A 22,076-nucleotide genomic window follows, 5' to 3' on the forward strand; every position below is an offset into this window, starting at 1 on the left:
CAAAGACACTTGCTCCTGCCACGTGCTCCGAGCTCCTTTGTTCGAAGCGCGGGCAAAACCAAATGTAACTCAAACTCTTTAGCGGTGTCTGACTGGCCGCTCACCCCGGGTCCGCCCCAGTCCTCCCTTCCCCCTTCTCCGAATAAAGGATAGTCGAGGGGAGGCTCCGCCCTCTCTCTCAGCTCAGCTTTTCCTGTGAACATCTGTAGTTGTCTCTCTCCTTTTTTAAGGCTTCTAACTGCAGGAAATTGAGCGGGCAGGGAGCTGTATTTCTCCCTCTGCTTCTGCTGATGGTGTTTGCTCTGCAGCTGATACAGGTACTGATTCAGAGCTACTAAAGTGCTAGATCGCCTGTGCTGCCTCTCTGGGCTGCTCGAGGCTTTCTAAGGCATTGAAATACAAGCGCTAGCCGGTATAAAGCTGAAAAGATACCATCCACAGAAAAACACAGGAGATTCTAGCAGAGCAAAAAATTCACTCAAAGATTCAGAAAAATTTAGGCATAATGTCTGGGCAGATATTTTAAGCATATACTATTCTATTGCAAAGAATTAATCTAGATCTTTAATACCTCTTGAGGTCTTACCTATATGTAAGTACATGAAATGGAAATCTAGGAATCTTTCAAACCTGCAGAGCCAGTGTAAGGAATCATTCACCTTACAGAACTCAAGGTGAAATGTTTGAGATTACCTGATTAAGTGAAGTGAGCTGTCTTAGGAAAAAAGGTCAGGGCCTGATTAGCTTGACAGCACTGGGACTTCATTGCTTTCTTCTAGGTATCCCTAATATCTAACTATCTAACTGTATCAGTATTTACAACTGATGTTCCTTGTTTTATAAATGTTTTATGAAAACAAGTGTGTGTTACCGGTCTTCTACTAAGAACATTTCAATTGAAAGTCTAAAATAAATAAACCTACATCATTTCCTCATCTGTTTTGTTACAATATGCTGAACCTAATTCCTTAAGGTAGGTAAACATAAGCTGAACTTAAAGTAAGTGGACAGCTTAGTGAAAGGATTATTTCCTCACTCAAAAATAAATCAGTGCCTTACATGGCAGTGGTCACAAAGCCTATTTGCCTTTGGCTGTGCACAGAGCATCTTCTGAGGTGTACTACCAGTACATTTGAGTGTCTGCACATGGGAGGAGGAGAACAGGGCAGTAGCTTCTGGGGCAACAGAATTCAAAAAATGGAATTATGACCTGGTTGGGAAGTACACTAACTCCGACAGCCAAGGAAAAATCCCAGCTTCCATAGTGAGGAACAGCCTGGATGTCTAATAAAACTGCTTGGCATTGCCCCGTCTCCTCTCTCCACCATTTCTGCTTCCTGATCAGAGTTGCTCCTTCATATGTACCAGCACAGTACTATTGCTTTTCTGCCTAGATAGATCTAGAAGCAGAGACCACCAGAAATATTGCAAAGAAAGAAAGGTCACAGTACTGTTTGATAGCTGGCCTCCAGCTGCCTCCCTGCACTCCCCAGGCTGTCAGCATGTTTTCCCTGATCACGCAGACATTCTGGGCTGAGGATCAGCCAGTTCATTTATTTCTACTCAGCTCTTCTGCCTAGATACAAACTTTTAAAAGCAAACAGCCACAGAGAAGACAGAATGTCTGAGGTCTGGAGATTCAACTCCCCAGCTTGTTGCATCCCAAGTAAGGGAGTATGCATATATAACCTGAACCTGGAACAGCATTACAGATCAGTGGCTTAGAGACCTTGTGACCCTAAGAATCACAATTCCATCTCTCTCTTCTCAATCTGAAGATCTAATTACCACAGCCTTTGAAAAGGTTGAGCTTAGGAACCCATGACTGAAAAGGCCCACTGGAAGGGTGACTGCATTCAGTTTCACCTTTACTGCCAGCAACCAAGTGATAGATGACTTGCTCAGAAAGGTTCACAGAATGTGCATTCCACATGACAGTACAAAGTTATTTCCTATAATCTGTAACAATCAAACTGTAGTCAAATGAAAAAAAAAAAAACTAAATTCACATGCAGACAAGAAAGAAAACCAAGTTCATAACATATTGTAAGTTCCTGCAACAATGGGAAGCTAGATAAATCAATGAAAGTTACATAGCAAGCCCATATCACAGGAAAAGTAAAAGAGGATACAACACTTCCTATCTTATCTGGGGATGCAGTCTTTTCTGTCCTAATCTTTCTGATAGTTTAAGGCTAAGCAGGACCCAGCCATTAAGCACTTCAGGATTTTCATTACAATGATGCTGCTAATCACCTGAACAGTTTGCCTGTGTGCAGCCAATATTTTATTAGAAGACCAAAAAGTATGTCAACAAGCTAAGTCACAACCCATAAAGGAGAGTAAATGGTTCTCACTGACTTTAACAGAAGCAAAAATGGCTCTAAAGCATGATATTAAGGCTTCCTTTCCCAGCTTAAGAAACTTTGTTCTGTTGTACAGTCCCATCAAAAAATACAGCAAATGACATCTAAAAGTATCGAAGCATTGCTCCCTTGTTCTCTCTTGTGTGCTTGGTTAGCTTTTCTAGAATTTCACTTCCCATTGCTGCTTAAGAACCTTTTTATAGTGCCTCATCTAAATTTATAGATAACAAACGTGTATCTTCACTTTATTCTGCTGAAGTGTAACACATTAACTTCCTTGCCTTTGTAACTAACACACTTGTAAGTGGTGGTCAATACCAAAATCTAGAAAACAGATGGCTCTCCTATGCCTGCTTGCTTGGCTGAGAGAAGACACATGTGATTGATTAAAAGAGCATATACTCCCTTTTAACTTATGTAATCAATAAAACATGACCTAGATCAGGAGTGTCATGGTACTATTTAATTGCTTTAAGATATATGGTCGTTTTCCATTTTGCACCTATTAAAACATGAACTGAAACAATACAATTTACCTAATTCACAATCTTAAGGTGAAAAGCTCATGTTTGGTGACATCCAGCACTGAGAGGGGTTTCATTTTCTGAAGGCTTATAGGCTTAATTCTAGCAACTGTTGTGGATCTCAGCTGATATCTGAATTTACATTTAATTCTAAGTCACTCCAAGTAATTCGTTACTAATAGTGAGTTTAACAGCTGTTCATGTAAATCATTATGAAAGCTTTTAAATTACTGGATTTATTCAAGTCTTTAGATTCTTTTTTAATATTCAAGCCAAAATGGATTATAATCTGTTTATCCTCTTTGTCAAGGTGCCTGCAGAAAAAGAAAAGTCAGTAATTTCTGTGTGAAATACATAGTGCATCATGCTCCTATCAATGGCATAAAAACGTAGGTAAGTGAATCCATGCTTCAAGCACAATATGAAATAGTGAAATAGGAAACTGCAATTATTGAATCAAATGTATTACCTATGAAAACACTTAAGCATATTCTGAAGCTTTTATTCTCCAGGAAAGAACTCAGTCACATAAATTTCAGATATGTACAAAACTTTCAGCCTCAAAGTAAAGGAAATTCAACCAAATATAGAAGATAAAAAAAGGTTAAGAGGACTAAGTATGTAAAACATTGTGTTGCATACTTAATAACCCCATGGCACCTGAGTATTTTCACTTTATCTAACATTCAAGAACAATAAAACCAATGTGATTTTAACACATTATTACGAAACTAGAGAAAATAGGTTTGTTTGGAGTAAGAAGGGCTACCTATAGGCAGCTAATTTACAGTTGTTTAAAAACCTGGACATCCAGATATATATGTACCATATAACACCATATATCTGCTTTGGCGTATGCCCAGATAGCAACTTTAATTAATTTTAAAAATGTACATGAAGTTAATCGTGTTCTTCAAACTTCCCAGGATTCAAGTCTAGTTAGAGAATTACATCTTAGTTACCCAAGTTCATTCTTCTCAATAAGTATACATCAGGTTTGTAGGAATATAATTAATTATTGGTGTTCATAGTTAGTGTACCTCAACTACAATATGCTTTCCACAACTCTATAGTTATTGAAATCTTCATAACTCAAAGCCAGCTTCAAATAAGTAACAAAAAATAGTAGCAAACAAAAAATCAATTGCACAATTCTCAATCTCAAATCCCTTTCACTCTTTTTCAAAAAACCCAACAGCAAAACCAAATACTACTGCTGAGTCATTCAATCCAAATATTTAAGACAGCTAAAACAAAACTTAGATCAGCATATTCTCTTACTTATGTATCTAGAAAACTATGCTCCACCATGAATTAAAAGTTGCTTGGACTTTTACTTCATTTCATTCTGTTAGTAAAAAACTTAGTCATGCAGAATAAACCTAAACAGTTCAAACCTAAACAGACAACTAAACAGTTGTCTATCTTGGGAAGATTTTCCTGTGTTTGAACACAGCTTTGAAGAATCAAGTAAGTTAACATCACACTGATTATCATTTATGAGCCAGAGTAAAGCAAAGAAAATTGAGGTCATCAGCCTGTCAGCAATGTGACAGTCTTGAAATGTGTACCACAGAATTTGTAACCCAGACCATTTACCCTAAAAATATTCAGCTCCTGTATTACACTTTAATTTTGTGGGCTACTTTCTTATGGATTGCCTATGACTTATTTCCACTTTAAATACTCAAAAGTTCTGCAAAACCCCTATGTTTTCTCTGATGAACTGGTAGTTTACATGCTAAAAATAGTGATTTTCTCCTCTTTTTATGATGCTAGAGGCAATGGAAGCCATGATCAAATACTTACACTTTTTTCTAATTAGAACAATAAATCAAGGTAACAAGAAAAAGCTACATCCATTGAGTCACAAACAAAAGTTTTACCATGTCACCATATACACAATTAAAAACCAGCTTTTTAGAATATTTGCTAATTAGAAAGTTGATGAATCCACCTCAGGTAGAACTGTCATACACCATCATTACCCATCCTCTTTAAATTTTTGTCACAACAGCATATACTCTTACAGCAGAAACACAGTCTTTCTTAGGACAGCACAATAGTACCACTTTAAGTATTGAAATTACTATTTTTTTTAATTTCCTGTAACAGGTTAACACTTTTTTGACATACTGTATTTAGGATTTTACCTTTCTATTGATTCTAGCTATACTCCCACCTAAGTGAGCTACAAAAGAAACTAGAAACATTTGCTGGAAACAAAACTGGAATATTGACTTGTTGCACAGTGTTCATTGCAGAAACAAAACAGCCATTGGCATTTTTAATACTCATATATTGCAAGGTTACAAAAAAAAATCTGAAAACTCAGGAGCCATTTTCTTAAATCTAGGCAGGAACTAACACATGCATGTTGTGACTACAAATGGCATTCTTAAAGTGTGTTCAAGGTATTGCGTACAATCTTTCTCCTAGCCTACACAGATAGGGCCTAAGCAGCATTATCATTACCAAATGAGACAAGGTGAAAAAAAGAGAAAACCAACCCAAAACTCAAAAAATTTTGTTTGAAAGTCAAATTTTATTATTCAAAATGTACAAGTAAAGGCCAAGAATGTTTTATTTTTTTTCTTATTTCCAGAATAGGAGAAGGTGTGAGGAGAATTCCGTGTCTACATTTCACACAAATGTAGGGTGAGTGTATTTTTAAGGGATAGGTTTTGGGGAGAGGTAAGACGCTTAAGGAGGTTAAGTTAAAATTCAAATATAGCTATGCAACACCTACAGTTAAGGCTGTAAAAACCCCCACTAACTTGTTAAAATAGTGAAGCGTTGCCAATTCAAATGAAGGCGCTGTCAGGAAAAAAGAATTGCTGCAAGGCCTACCTACAAATGAGACAGGACTCCCCTATGTGAAGCTGCACCTAAGCACTGCCCTCACTCAGAATGGCACAGCAGTACACATCTTCAATCCCGTATGTCACCTTGGGAGCCTCATACAGCTCTTTTCATGTCTGCCTCTGCAACTGGTGCTTCAACGATCTTGATGCCCAGGGGAGAGTTACCTGCATGAAAAAATACAAAAGAGAAAACTGATGAGGTAAGTTCCCTCTTTCCCTCCTAACTGCCCAATCAAAGTCAGATGATGTGTCCACGCAGGAAGATTTTGCTTCAACTCAATAACTGTCTTGTTTCTTGAACTTCAGAGCTTCTTGAATGTTTCAGAAAAAAAAACACAACACCCAAATCAGCCTTCAATTAACTATTCTTGCACTCAGCAACCCATAAGAGATGGATTTACTCTTTCCTCTCAGATTTTTTTTTCCCCCATTACTTTACTATTCCCTCACAGTTTTACACATATTTACACCTTTTTGTTTCTGGCTTCAACTACAGTCTGGTGGTAATATTACCCCTGTAAATCTCAACAGGCACGCAGAAGAGACACTGTCTAACGCATCAACTTGAGAGCAACTCTTCTGTCTTTCCCGCCAGCAGCACCAAATGGGATTTAAGAATCACAGAATAGGTCAGGTTGGAAGGGACCACCGTGGGTCGTCTGGTCCAACCTCCCTGCTCAAGCAGGGACATCCCAGAGCACATCGCACAGAATTGCATCCAGATGGTTCTTGAATATTTCCAGTGAGGCAGACTCCACAACCTCTCTGGGCAAGAAGCACTGTTCTGCAAGAGAAGAGGCCCCAAGAAGAGAAATAGACTTTGCTTTAAAAGCAGGACAACAAAGCAAACCGAAAGGTCCCGTTGGCCCGGCCCGGCCCGCCCCACGGTTGTGCCGCAACCGCCGCCCGTCCCCGACCGCCCCGTCCCGCGCGCGGCCCGGCTCGCCCCGCGGCGGCTCCATCCGCCTCGGCTCCCGCCGCGCTGCGGCTGCTCTGCCTCGCCATGGCCGCTTCCTCCTCCTCCTCCTCAGCGGCCGCGCTGCGCCCGGTCACTCACCTGATCTTTGACATGGACGGGCTGCTGCTGGGTGTGTAGCCTGCGCCCCTCTCCCCTCCACGGCAGGGCCTCCGCTCCGCCCCGCGCCGGCGGGTTCCCGCGCGCCGCCAGGTCCGGCCCGGCTGCCCGGACAGCGAGGGGCCGTAGCTGGCGGCGGGCAGCCTCTTTCCTTTCCCTTCCCTTCCCTTCCCTTCCCTTCCCTTCCCTTCCCTTCCCTTCCCTTCCCTTCCCTTCCCTTCCCTTCCCTTCCCTTCCCTTCCCTTCCCTTCCCTTCCCTTCCCTTCCCTTCCCTTCCCTTCCCTTCCCTTCCCTTCCCTTCCCTTCCCTTCCCCCTCCGCCTCCCGCGGCCTGAGCGGCCCCGGCTGCGGCCGCTCATTCACGGCCTCCTCGCTCTGGCGAGCAGCCACAACGCCCCGGGCGGCGCTGCTAAAACCAGAATGAAGGGATTAAAGCAACAGGAAACGAATTAATTCCTTCTCTTCCTTCCTCTACTCGCTGCCTTTCGGGGGCAGATTTCGCCTTAAAGACCCGGGGCTGAGCGTGAACGAGGCGCTTGCTCTGGCTGGCGGAGGACTGAGCGAGGTTGGGGTGTCTGTGGGGAGAGCAGTGAGGGACAGGCTGGGGCTGAAAGCCAGGGAAAGCGGGTGTGGAGGAGAACGGGCATCCAGTGTGGGGCTGAGGGAGCCCCGGGCCGCGCACTGCCCAAGGCCGGGAGTGGCGAGTCCCGGAGGGCGGGACAGCGCTTGGCAGCGTGTAGAGCTACGGTCTCCAACCGAAGAGCCTGGAAATCGCTCTGAGAGTCTCCTAGTTTTGCTGTCAGTAGACTTCCTGCTTTGCAGGGTTATTCTGTAACCTGACACCGCCCGTGCTACAGCTTGATTGTATCTTGGGGTTTGAATAGTCGCTAGAACTAGGACAGTTTTCAAGTCTGCTCTTAAGTGTTTGCTGAATCAGGGCCCTCTGCTAAGGAATAGTGGAATATTTTGGTATGTGGCTTAGTTTCTGAAATAGTCCATGTAAGTTATCACAAAGGAAGCAGTTTTGGATGTAGGTGAACTCTTAAAAGCTGTGAACCGGAGGTGTGTGCCTTCTTTCTGCAAAACCCAAATTGTTGCAGTTTCTGGGAAGACTGCTGTGAAGTCTGATTAATTACTCTGTGTTTCCAAGAAATGCGCACTTTTCCCTCCTTCAGGGCTGTAACAGATGAAGGTGATCCACACTTACCTTTTAAAACAAAAATGTCTATGCTATGCAAAACAGTGATTGAGTTATTTTAGTTTCATTTTCAGTTTCGTCACTGGAGTCTCAAATAGCCTGGGGATATACACACACACACACACATATATATATATATACGTGTGTGTGTGTGTAATCCTATAATCCAGAACCAGTTATTTTAATTTTTTTCTTAGAAATTTTAGGAAAGCTTTTTTTAGTTACTACTGCTCTTTGTCAGAAGCTGGGAATCTGCTTCACACAGACAATACTCAACAGGACAGTATTGGTAACGGTACATCTATGTGATTTCTTCTGTTTTAAAAAGTTGCATATCAAATGTGTATTGTATTTCAGAAATCTTTCAGCTGAATACTCTTCAAGTATCTTCCAGTACAGAGGAGTAAAAGTTACACTACCGTGGTGATTTTCATAATGTGCACTTCATTTCAGAGGACTTCAGTATGTTTCAGCCTCTGAATACTAGGACACCTTTAACGTTTTTGGTTAACCTATTTGTTTCATGATGAGCAGTGACCCTTGGGAGGTAAAAAGGCTACAGAAATATGCCCAAAATTACTTCCTTTCAAAGAGCACAAATAAAAGTTTGGTATTAAATATCTATTATTAGTAACTTTTTAAGTGCCCCCATAGTTGGTTTTATTTTTTAGAATCTGAAGCTTCAGGTTTTGCAAAATTCTTTCCCAACAAAGTAGTGTCTGCAAATATACATGACTATTTTCAGAAGTTTTCACCTAAACCCTACTGATTTTATAGAACACAAAGATATATAAATGAGGAGAAAAACTGAGCATTAAATTAATCTGATGTAATGTGCCATGAACTTGCTTTCTGTAATTGACATACTTGCTTCTGATGAAGGGAGGTAGGGTATCTTCTTACAGAAAGATTTCCAAAATCTTTGTGAGTGTAAAATCCTTAAATGAGGTTTGACTTGAACAAGGTTCTTGACTTTGGAAACAATCTAAGTGCTATCCTATAGAACTTGCATCCTATACTTTACTGACTAATGCTTGGCTGTGTGAAAGTGTTGCTAAGTCTGATCAACTGTTATTTTATCTCCCCCAACTCTGTAACATAATTGAGGCTGATTAAATTGTCCTTGAGTCCCACCTTGATATATCAGCTTACTTTCAATATGGAAGTTTTTGCCTCTGAACTGCCTGTGGAAGTACTTCAGCCCTTTCATTCAGAGTCCTTCTGTATCATTGTTTCAAATGTTACCTCACACCCTTTTTTCCAGCATGTATAATCAATGCAATCTACCCTTTCTTTTTTTTTTTTATTATTATCTTATCTTTCCCTGTGAGCTCTTGGATGAAATTTTAGGAGTTTTGCCTGTTGTTCCAGTTGTTGGGAAGTCAGCGCAAAGTAATGCATTCATTTAGTAAGTGAAGTATGTGACAGCACCTCTAGATATCTTATTATTTGATAGGTAAAATTAATTGAAGGACTTTTTTTTTTGTAGGAAACTCCCACTGTAACAGAAAAACAGCCTTTGTGCCAATGTACAGCAGGTGCATCCTGCTTTGTTATACATAGAATAGTAGAATATCTCAGGTTAAAGGGACACATAAGAGTCATTGAGTCCAGCTCCTCGCAGGACTTGGGAAACCTAAAACAGAGGACTAAGAGCCTTGTCCAAATGCTCCTTGAACTCTGACAGCCTTGGTGCCATGATGACTGCTTGGGGGAGCCTGTTCCAGTGACTGATCACCCTCTCATGCAGCTTCATTAATTAGCATAGTTGATTAGTGGTGCACTGTGCAGTAGAAACCAGAGGAAAAGGAATAACTAAATCTTAATTTTTGTTGTGCTGCTGTACTTTCTCAAAAAAACCCCAAAACAAACAACTACAAAAAAACCCCAACAAAACCCCCCAGCACTTCAATTAAAGAGTTACATTTCTTAAGTTAAATTTCTACTTGATTTTCTACAGGAAATAATAACATTAAATGCTCAGAACAGTTGATTGCTTTTTCTTTAAATGTGGTAGTCTGTTCCTATAGAAGAGTACTATTCTAACCACTTGTATGTAGTATAGTTAAAAATATTAAACCTACTTATGTGTTCACTTATCCAACACATAGTTAACACAGGGTTAACAGATAATAATAGCAATAATAATAACAACAACAGCAGAAACTAGAGATCTTTGATACCTAAATAAATCCTGTTGTTATAGTTGTACGGTTTGGTATCTGATCCTGGCATTTTAGCATATTCTAAAAACATACAAAACCAATGCTAAAGATAGAGAAGGAAAAATCTATTTAACTTGTACAAAATATACAACTAGAGTAATGCCCCCCAGGATCTATCTTATAAACTTACTGCATAGGTTGCTTTTTAAGCTATGACAAGTGGTTTTGTTATATAATTGTAGCCAATAGCTGCCCTACCACCAAAACACAAATAGGATTGAATGTTGCCTTTGTTGAACTGTGCCTAAACTTATAGGGGGCTGAAGACATCTAAAATTCTTTATAAGCTGCATGTATAATATTAACCTTTCCCAACTGACAAATGAAGTTAGGAAAATGGCTGCAAAGATAAGATGTTTCTTAGCATTGTGCTTAAAGCTGAACTAGAGCTAAACTAACATGCAAAGAACATGACACTTTAGTATAGGAAGTTTAGTCATGTATTTATTTTTGTTTAAAGTTTTGCTATGAGTAGGGATTGTTTTATGTAAATTATTATTCTTGCCAGTGCTCCTTAGTTTTGGAAAACCGTATCTTTACATGAGATAAATTAGTGTGCTCAAGTAGATCAAAATGAGAGACGGTTCCTAAAGCAGCTTAGTTTTGCAAGATACCTTCACCATAACTCAAAGTCATGTTGTACTGTACAGGCACAGGTATGCCAACTTGTGACCATTTCTAGAAGGATGAGAAGTAGTTTAGGCAACTGGGATCAGAAGTTTCTGCTTTTATACCCTCTGTCTCCTTTGTGTGAAGACCGCTGTGTTTTGTGCCTCTTCTAAGCCTCTCCTGCAAGGCTGGCCAGACAGGTCACCTCTTGTCTGTAATACAGAAGAAATTAGCTTGCAGTTAAATTTGTTGTAGTGTTGTGAGTTTTACAAGAATTTTGGCATGTTTTCTTTCTCCCCAGTGTTACCTACTCATTGTCACAAGATCAGAAGTCAAAAATGTGCTCTTTCATTTTAGTGCACTAGTTGCCTAGGAGATGGCTGTTAAAAGAAAAATGGTGAGAGTTCCATGCTGGAGTTTGCTTATGTGCATATGCTGTCTTTTATTTAAAACAGTTTCCTATTTCTTCTGCATCCAAGCAAATAACACCAATTCAACTAAATATCAGTCCTCTCTAGATTGTCCTATGTTATGGCTTAAGTGCAGGAATTAATCTTCTTAGGCTATAACCTGGCAATCTTGTAAGCCTGTTTTCTGCCCCTGAGTAGTGGAAGCTTACTTTCTTATCATTCTCACTTTCCATCTGATTTTGGGAACAAAGAAGGAAGGGAAAATACTCTCTTGTCCCTGTGTTCTGTACTTGTAATTTGTTGCAATACTGAAGAGATTAAAGATATTATTAGATTAAAATACCCTATAGATGCTTCATGGGAGAATCTTGGACATAAGTAAAACAGCTCTTCATTGAGAATTAACTAACCATAAATAGAGTAAATAAGATTTGTCATATGCTTGAAAGCTAACATTTTAATTTAACAGCAAGAAAAATTTTGGCAAGGACATAACAAACATACTAACCCAGAGTCTGACTTCTGTGATTCCCTCGATTGATGTGCAAATTGCCCATCCACATGGTTGCCTGTTGTTTGTGGTTAGAATAATCCAGAATCAGAATTTAGTTCATTAATTAGCATTGGTAGAACAGGGTTTTGTTTATCCGGGTTTATTTTTTGATTTCTGTAGTGGCTACCACATTTCAAAATGCCATGGGCAGCATTAACAATGATAATTTTTTCTCCTCAAGAAATTAACCAAGGAATGCTCCCAAGCTGAAAGATCTATGATTTGATTTTAATACTGCACAGAAATTACACACAAATGCAATGTATTTTTGGTGCTTATTTATTAGTAACCCCAGACCTAAGGCATTTGGTTATAAAAGAAGAAAAAAAAAAGATAAACCACATGCTGAACAAGTTAATCCCAAGAGTTTTCCAATTTCCCTTTTAATAATGTGGCTTTTGTTTTCTGACTGTTACATACTTGCAATTGTATAGAGAGACTGTAGCAAGTGGAGAGGTATGTTTTGAAGGTGCTGGGAGTGTAAAGGTTGTGTTTAGTGATTTTAGAAGCGCACACAGCAGTTTGACCATTTATAAAAATTAGTCTCTTTCTATGCCTAAATGCAGATTTTCAAATCTGTTTGTAGATGATAAGGATTTTATATTTGTTGGATATGTAAACTGTTTTGTGTGTAAAGTTCCAATTATTTTGCTTTGAATGTAAGTAATAAGGTGTCATAAATGGAACAGAACTTCACACAAAGAAAAGGTGCATAGAATTTTCCATTATAATAACACAACTTCCAGCTTCTGTATTCCAATTTTCTTTTTACTTAAGAAGAAAAAGAGCATTAACAACCCTGGATTTATTATTCTACATACTGTCAAGAGTTACACTGTGTACCATCTTGAACCCAGCTCTGCAGCTCTTGTTCTGAGTAGCTGTAAGTCATTCATGTAGCCTTGTTGTGAGTTGGCTAATTGAGCTCTTAAAAGTGGAATTTTTCAGAACATCTTAATTTGGGTAGGGCAGTTTCTGCTCTCTGAAGTCTGCTGGTATGTTTTCTCTGAGACACAATCCTGTTCTTGAATACTGAATTTATACTTCTAATGTTGGAGGAGGAGGGGTGATTGTGGTTGTTCTGATTTTTAACTTTTTTTCTTTTATATTTGCAACAGGCCTTAATGGAGATGATAATTTTCACATATGTTCACAGCCCTTTTTAAGACCAGGAACTATGTTAACTAAAAACACAAAAGCAATTAAGCCAAATATCTTTCTTTTCAAACTTTATTGCATTCATTATGGACATCTCTGTCATGAAGTAGATACTGCCAGTGATTGTTGGTGCTCCTGTTATGTGTTTATGTACCTCTTTGTATTGATACTAATTTCTTTCACAAGACTACTGAGAATTATATAACCAAGATCATGTTTGTGTCTTACAATGGTTCTCTCAGAGGTTCCTGACCTTGACTTACCCGTTTTTGCCTCCCTTTGATAATAATAACAAGAAAATTGTTGTTCTGACATAAGGTTTTTGAGGTAGTGTCAACCTTCATCAAGATTTTTTTGGTACTTAGGGGAAAACCAGCCTGTATTCTTTATCTCTGTTTTTTGCTTCCTTTCCTTCAATAACTGGTGAAGAATGCATCTCTTGTGGTTCTTTTTTTTGATGGCTGAAAACTTTTTTCTACTTTTTTTTTGGTAATATTTTGTTTCTTGAAGGGTTGCACACCTGTTGACAGCATCAATGTTTGCTGTCTCTATGTATGTTTTCTGTTCTTGTGCAGGTTTTAATAATTTTTTATTCCTCTTATAATGAATACCATATTCAGTAGTAATTTGGCAGTATATCTGATGCTGCATTTTGAAAAAAAATTCATCTAAGTGTACGCTGCTCTTTCTCAAGTATTTTTCGAAGCTATTGTTATATATAATAGCTGCTTTAAAAAATGTATTCTTACTTTTCTTCCTCCTTCCCTTTAGAGATGTATGACATATTTTTGTAAAAGTCATCAAATAAGTACTAATAGACCGTGTCTCATGAAACAAGTTTATTTCTAGTTCTTGAATGATTTCCTTAGGGCACCACTTAGGGGTTAGTACTCAACACATTGCTTTTTTTCACTGCTGTTAGTTTTTGCATTGGCTCTGCCTGTGTGTGGTTCTTTTGGATAAGTTTCACGTGCAGTTTGTCTCAGGGTAATGCAAGGCACTTGATAGGAAAGCCCACTTCATTATTTGTCAGTCCAGTCTTTCTGTCTAACATCCATGTGAATTTACTCATGACCTTTGTCATTATATAATACGGACAGAGTTACAGTGTCTCATTTCTCACAGCTCATTAATGCGTGCTCTCTGACCTGCTGTAATAGGTCCCCATGTCACCTTTGCTCTCCAAACGATGGGTTCGTGCTAGGCCTTTGCAGCAGCCTTGTGCTCGCGGGTGCTGCACTCACTGGGTTGGCTGCCAAGCAGCTCAGCCCTGGGCACTGATTGTCTGCTGTGCATAAATATGAGTTCACTCAGGTTCTCTTTCACAGTGTCACCATATACAGAAAATAGCCTGTTCGTGTCAGGACATCTTTTGGAACGTTGTGTCTTCAAAATAATGTTCTGCTTTAATCGCTCCATTTGTGTGTAATGTAAACTGACAGAGAGTACATCTTCAAACTAAGAGAACATACCTTTATTTGATTACTGACCAGTAATAAGTGGGATTATCTTTTTTGGACTGGGTTGTTTTATGAGTTTGACACTGGTACTGGTCATTTGGGAGCATTTCTAAGCAAGAGGAAAAAATTTGTACTAGTACTGGAAGAATGAAGTGAAAGATAATTTGTGTTTAATGAAAAAAATTGGTATCATAGTGTATCAGAAGGTTTGAAGTACAAGAAATTAATGGTTTAAGATGGAGCATGAATATACTGAGGCATATTTCATTTGAATAAATTGTTCTATGGTAAAGATATTTTTCTTTTTTTTTGTAATTTACATATAGAAACCTCCTTTAACCTGTCTCTTCAGGGCAGAAGAGTATACTCATGCATGTGTGCAAAGTGTCATAACCTTGGGTAAAGACAGCATTCTGCTACAAGACCATTACTGCAAAAAATTACACTATGTGAAATGGTGGATCTTTTCATGCTAGGGCTGAGTCTTCTCTATAGCATTATGTTGTTACTGGACTAACAAAATGTTCTTTGCTTTATGGCTCAGGGGAGATGGAGCCGTAAAGAGCTTATCACAGTGTAATAAATTCCTAGTCTTTAAAAATTAAAAACAGTGTTTCATGGGGAACATGTCTCAGGAAAATGAAAGTATTTGGGCCACTAAGGTATTGTAGTATATCTAATTGCTATTCTGCTGCCTAATAACTTGCACTGTTATTATTGTTGTAGATCATATTTTTATTATATTTATCCTTCTACCATTTTTAATTTGAATGTTCTCATTTTTCATTAATGAAGGCATCTAGGAATAAAGAGTAAGAAGTAGTGTTGCTGTTCTGGTTTTGTGTGTTCTAAAACTTCAAACTTCTTATGTGTCAGTTGATTGCAAATTGTACAGTATTGCATATTTTCATTTCTTGAAATGTTTGATTCAAAGTCAATTTTGCAGAGTTTACTGTTTATCATGGCTTTGCCTTTTTGAAAAAGGAAGTGAACTATTCCTCTTCATTCTTTTGCAACTTGTTACGGAGAGCAGGTAATTAGTCTGTGGATTTAACAGTAATAAGATAAAATTCTAGATTCTTAGGTTAAAAATAAGTTTTGCATCTTTATACCACTTTTCATGTAATGCCAGTTATACTATTTTTTTGTAATTAAAAAAAAGTGTTCTGTCTTACCGATAAAAAAAAAAAAGTTTTGGTTTTACTTGGTAATTGTACTCAAAGTTTTAAAGAGCTTTTGATATATGTTTTAGCTGCCTATTACATGAGTCTTCATACCTTTAGAAACATCTGGATCTTTCAATAACCTCACATTGTACCTGTTCCAGTTTGGCCAAATTTAGAAATATATCCTCTGAGAGAAGGCAGGTCACCACCATCCCTCCCCCACCAGGTTTGGGAAAAATAAATTTTCCTCAAGGAAAGTGAAGGAGATAAAAACTATTTATTTAACAAACACATGGGAAAAGGATAATAATACTAAACAATAAAATCTCTCGCTGTGGAGAAAAAACCTGGGAAAAGTGTTACAGTCCTCCCTTTGGTCTCCTCGGAGCTGGGACTTGGCCCAGGGCCAGGCCCTCTGCGCTCAATGGAAAGTCCTCCTGATGTGTTCTGATATTGAAGCAGTCCAGTAGAAAAGGGAGAAAATCTGAAATTCCAGGGAAGGAAAAATTCAACTCTGAGTCTCTCTCCAGAGAAAAAGAAGCTGAAAAACTGGCCAAAAAAGCTGACTGGAAAACAGCGAGCCAGGTGCTTCCTCGCTCCCCTGCTGCAGCTGAAAAAAAAGTCGCTATCTCTGTGTGACCTTGAACAAGCTGCAAACTGCTTTGAAAAAAATTTTGCTCAGTTTTTCCTTCCCCCTCTCAGGCTCAGTTTAAAGGCATAGAAAGGCACAAAAATTAATTTCTGGGCATAGGGCAGCGATATGGGATACAAATCACAAAGTCACCCCAAGACAGTACCACTGCAAAATTTCTAGGTAGCTGTGACCTGTCACACACAACCTCCCCTGCCCAGGCTAGTCCCTGACCTGCCATCAAAAGAAAGCTTTCTGCAGTCTGCTGTAGCACCACTACTGCTGTCCAGACCATTCCTCTCCTAGGGAAAGCAGGATGGTGGAGAAGGGCGACAGTCTGCATATATGTTGGGACAAGATTGAGATAACATATGACATTAATTTTTCTAGGTCGTAGGGTTCACAAGTAGCCTGTGCTTTCCAAAACCTAATACCTTGGACCCCCAGGGAGTAACTGCACTTTCTAATGGCAGTGTTAACTGTGTCTGATAGTTCCCACTTACATGTGTATGCAAAAATTTTCATGAAAATGAAAAAGCATCTTGGTCTCCCAGAGAATGTCTTAGCTTTGCTTGCTTCTTGGGAGGTGTCATAGCTTTAGAAACTTTTTTATTTTGTATTTGTTCTTCTTAAGTTTTTTCTAGGACTGCTCTAAATTCTGCAGTTATCAGATATGGATATGTGCATATCATTCCTTGGATATACTATGTTAGTGTTGCATTTTTCTTAAATACTTGTGATAAATAGAAGGTCTTTGAAATGTTCGTGATAGTGTTAGGTTTTCTGTATTGCTAACTCATTTTTTGTTCTAGGCATCCATTTATTTTACGCACTCTAGAACTTTTAAAATAATACTCCTTAGGTTTGGAAATTTTCCAGTGCTCATCCTACAATTCCTGTATAAAGCTTTGGAGATACAGGGGATGTCTTTTCATGTGTGTGCATGTGTTCAAAGGAAAGGGTTCTTTCAATTTAAATAACTTTTAAGATAATGAGCAGCTCTTTGGTAACCCTGAAGTCGTCAAAGAAAAATGCCTTAAAGATATGTCAACAATTTCTTGATGAAGTCTCTTAGCATAGTGCTAGCTAACAGCAAACCTGGATTATAAGGTTTATGTTTATTAAACTAGGCCTTGTTTTTCCCTAATCAAAACTCCTGGCCTTAAGAGTTGGCATTTCAGGATCTGTAGCTGGTACCTGTCTGCATTATACTGGTTAAAGTGCTCTTGACATAAATCCTCATGTTTCCCCGCCTCTCACATAGGCAATAATACAAGATGTTAAATTGTGTGTTAGCATGGTTTTTCTCTCCTCATTCCCCTGGTTAATTGAGAAGTGGCTATATGTTCTATCTTCGAAGTTTCTACTAAGAGAGGAAAAAGAAAAACAATATTCTAACATTTATCACAAAACTGTGAAAGTTATTCCTCTCTTAACCCATTCCCTTTTCTAATACTGTAGATCAACATGGAATAGATTCATGTTTTCTTTTTCTTCTTTCTGTTATAATTGCAGCTTTCAGGGGCTAAAATAAGTATTCCTGTTTGAACCAGGTGTTTCTGTATTTGTATGTAACAAAAAAGACATAGAACTTACTTTCCTCTGGGTACTTTTCAGTAGATATTTAATTTACCTTTCTCTTCATACTATCTTACACACTAAAATTGTGAGCTTCAGTTCTCTGCTTTACATTCTAATTGTATGTATGAGAAACTGCATTGTATGTATGAGAAACTACATTGATAGTGTAATATTCCTAAGTGTAGCTCAAGAGACTTACAATATGAAAAATACTTCCAGTACCCATTCATTCTTTCAGGGTTGGATCCTACATGTACCTTTCTTTCCTCCTATTTCTTTAAAGTGTTCTGGTGTTGTGAATTAAAAACAGGCTTCCTTTACGAAAACAAAACAACAAACCTCTGTAAATTTAGGTTCAATTGAGATTTGATCTGTTTTTCCTAGAAATTATTCTCCCTACCATCTTGAAATTCTCATTTTATCTGAGTCATCTTGACTTGGCAGGTATTTTGCTAGTGCCCATCAATAACTTTTCCCAAAACCCATGTTTTTTATGCCATTCTTTTTTTTTTAGAGGTGAGCATCACAGAAATACATAATTCAGAGAGATTGTATTTATGATTGGCTACAAGATGCCCAATACCTAGGCAGTGTAGGATATCAAAGGTGTAATATGGAGTACCTTAGAGATACTGCACTTTCCATGGGTAGAAGTAAAGGAGTTGGTTAAAATATCCTATACTTCTGTTTAAATAACAGTAGCTACTCCCTTCCTTCAAGCTATAAAAAAGTGGTATTGATAATGTAGGCCCAGAAGCATAAATCATATATTCAACAAAATAATTTACAATTATCAATGATTGCTGCAGGTATTGTATAACTGTACTTAATGGCAGTCTAATTTTGGAAAATGTATTACCCACTTTAATTGTTTACAGTGGAGCCTTGGAAACAATTGCAGACTACCAAGGAAATTATTTTTTCACAGAATGATGATGATGATGATGCAATTTAATGGCTTCAGTACTGACCGTGTAGCTGCTTCCTGTTTCCAGTTCAAGAGCTACTTATGCTCCTCTGTGAGTCTACTGTAGGGAGTTAAATTCTCAAGAGACACGCTAGATTTTTTATAATTAATAATTAGGGTAGAGAGTACTGTCAGAAGAAATCCCTGTCCTGAAGAAAACAGCTTTAATTTTTTGTGTAATTTCAATTTTATTCATCTGTTACTGGCAAAATTCTAAAGTTGTATATCACACAAGTTTGTAACAGAAATTATGAGAGGCCGACAATCCTGTAGCAATACCCCTGTGATCTGTGTCAACCTAGCAAAAGGAGAAAATCAGCAGTCTCTTTGCTTATGACAAGGTCAATGACTAAAGCTACTCTTTGTATTAGAGAGGGTGGACAATAGCCAATATTTAGAGAGGGCAGACATGGTCAATGGTGTTTAGTTCTATTTTCTTTGATTGCAATGTTCTATACAATTGGATTCTTTTATTAATAGTTAGATTTGCTCTTCAGAAAATAGAAGAAAAAAAGCTATTTCTGCATGTTGTTGAAATACTAGGTTTGCATTTTTGTGCAAAGTTTTTGATCTCTTTGAAAACTACTATCCAGTGGTTGTTAGAAAGATGTGGCCTACAGTGTGTGTGCCTATTTCAGAAAAGAAAGGCCTTTGGTTGACCAGCTGTTTTATTTTTATTGCAACTTGTACACCTCATAGTTACTTTTTCCTTACATTTAGGAAACATGTAAGTTACCGTGTTTAACTGGGTATATATACAGCTCTAACTATATGCCTAGGATGTGTTCTAACAGTTTAAAAATATAATGGATCAGAAAGTACAGGACTTTTTATCTAGAAGTCCTTTAAGTTCAGTGGCTCAGTTGAATGTATTCAGCAAATAATTCAGACACCTTTTGTTTTGCTGATTGTGGGAGGAAGGCTACTGGATTTTTTTTTTCCTTCTTTAGTTTTTAGATAGAGTGAAAGAAGTTTAGGCTATTTTTGTAAATAAAGTAAAAAATGTCTTCTATCTGCTTATTGAGCATATAATTTTCCCAGTCCGTCTTTTGCAAGCACTGTTGCAGTAAAACTAAGCAAACCCCAGTGCAGTAACTCCTGTGTCAGGCTTATTAAATTTCAGCCACAGGAGAGTGAAGCTGTTTGTGTCTCAAGATGTAAACTTTGACCTCAGCTTGCAGAACTGAGGCAGAAGGGAAGAAAGATTGAGGGAAAGTGGAATGATTTCTAGTTCAGTTCTCAGTATCTCTTATTTTTATCACATTACTCATAGGGAAGAATGAAATGATGGGCTGAAATTTCTTGCACTCTTGGAGTCTCTGAACACATTTTTTATTTCATTTAGTAGGACACACAGCAGTGTTTCTTGTAACTCTAGGCTGTCACATGCAAAACAGAGTCATAACATAATATTTCCATTATGCCCAGAACCACTCTTTAGCAAAAGAAGATTCAGCCTCTCCCCTTTGAGATACCTGAAAAATATAACCCAATAGCTACTGTCAGAGAGTCTCCTTCCAGCTTTCTATTTCTCCTGTAACCCTCATGTGAATTGGCTTCACTGACATGTTAGTGAGATTCTCTCTCTGAACCTTTTTGTAATTACAGTATTCTTTCAGGATTGTAGTGTGAATAAGTTTTAAGTCTTCTTATAAAATGTCTCTGATACTGTTTTATTCTTCTTTCTCTGTTTTAAACAAGAGATAGTAGTGTTTAGGTTGAAATGGATTTTTAAGTTTGAAGACCTTATGCTAGTTTAAAGTTGTCATAACTTGGTAAAATAATACAAGGTCAGTTTGACCCAAGCATGGGAGTTAAGATTTCTTGATCATCTCCCCTTTGCCAAGGAAATGACACTCTTAGAAAAGCTTTAAAAGCTAAAATATTTTACTTGAAAGTAGACACTGGATCCAGTACTTCAGCCTTTAGGTACCTGATCTGTGCCAAACTTTTAAGTGTTGTCTGTGTCTTTTCTACTACAGTAAAATAATTGTGTGCAGTTGTTAAGATCTGATTATTGAGAGATGAGTCTATCCAAACTAAGGTGCAAGCAAGATCATATGCCAAAGTCAATAGTACTAATTTTATTTAACAGTAAAATGTGAGATAGAGAGATAGAAATAGAAAAGAGAGGAGAGGGAGAGACAGACAGACAGATAAGGCAGAGTATAGTCACCACCCATGGATCCAGCAGCATCCCATTGGTCCTTCTTTACCTTGGGCTTCTTGGTAGTACGGGTCCCAAGGTTGTTGAAAACTTTTCACTATTTATACATTTTACCAAACAAAGGCATTAATGCTCAAGTCATAGTTCTCTTATTCTATTGGTTAAATGATTCCCTCACTTCTAATGCTAATTAATCCCATGCTCAGTCTTCCTGTGTTTTGAGTCAGTGGGTTCTGATCTCCCCCTGCCAGACTTAGTCTGAGCTGATTTTAGCAGTGTTGCTCAGTTGATTTTCCTTGTCCATTACCAGTGATATATTCTTCTCCCCCAACTTTGTTTACCTCCCTCTAGTCTGAGATAACACTCAGACAATAGTACCACCTTTATCTTTTCTCAAATTCCTGTCAGGTTGCTTAATTTACAGTCCCAAGTTCCAGGAACCAGTGCAGGTGTATTTGGGGGAGACACCTCCAGTGGTTGCAGATGGGCGATTGCTTCTTTACACAGTTTGCCACAATGGACAAAGTCCTTCGGTGGTAACAGTATTTGAGACAGGCAGCCATGATTTTTAAATCCTTACAGCAGCATAGAGGTTGATGAAGTTTTTTTCAGATGAATGTTCCTGGGGTGGTTTCAAACTGAGGTGATTTGAAATCCTTTCACAGGTATTTTGCATCAGATGTTTAATTTCGAAGTGTCTCTTCCATGTCTTACAGGAACTGTAGTTGATGCCTTATATTTGCATTTGTTTTTCAGGCTTTGTAATCAATCTGCATCTCCCATATTAAGTAGAGATTTTATATGATGGGAGGTAGAAATTAAGGACAATAATTTTCATGACAGAAGGCTAACTTAAAATATTCTTGTAAGATTTTTCAGTTAATGAAAGCTAACTTAATCTATTTTTAGTATGGTTTTCTATACTAGTATTACTAGGTAGACTAAATCATCTATGCAGAGAGGCTAAAGCTTTTCAGCAAAATTTCTGATACATACTGGGAGGAAAAATTATGCAGCTCTTCAGCAGCAGGACTGAGAATGTGTGTAAATACTCATGAAGAAAATGAGTGCTATTAAAAACACTGTAAGTGGCAGTTTATTGGGGAATATTGTTACAAAGACC

The 22,076-nt window shown here is 38.2% G+C and overlaps 1 protein-coding gene and 1 long non-coding RNA gene across 2 annotated transcripts in view; one reads left to right on the forward strand and one right to left on the reverse strand.

Annotated features, from left to right (window-relative positions):
* Nucleotides 1-5,415: 5,415 nt before the first annotated feature.
* On the reverse strand, nucleotides 5,416-6,901 carry LOC138104642 (uncharacterized). The gene is made up of 2 exons (XR_011148186.1): nucleotides 6,812-6,901; nucleotides 5,416-6,538 (listed from the first exon to the last, which is right to left on the reverse strand). It is a non-coding gene; the product is annotated as an uncharacterized lncRNA (long non-coding RNA).
* Nucleotides 6,600-22,076, forward strand: part of PUDP (pseudouridine 5'-phosphatase) — a 70,043-nt gene continuing 54,566 nt past the window's right edge. The window contains exon 1 of the mRNA XM_069003890.1: nucleotides 6,600-6,842. Within this exon, the coding sequence (XP_068859991.1) occupies nucleotides 6,758-6,842 (85 nt within the window). The 5' untranslated portion in view covers nucleotides 6,600-6,757. The remainder of the gene's footprint in view (nucleotides 6,843-22,076) is intronic.

Source organism: Aphelocoma coerulescens, chromosome 1 (genome assembly GCF_041296385.1).
Source record: "Aphelocoma coerulescens isolate FSJ_1873_10779 chromosome 1, UR_Acoe_1.0, whole genome shotgun sequence".
Classification (NCBI taxonomy): Eukaryota; Metazoa; Chordata; class Aves; order Passeriformes; family Corvidae; genus Aphelocoma; species Aphelocoma coerulescens.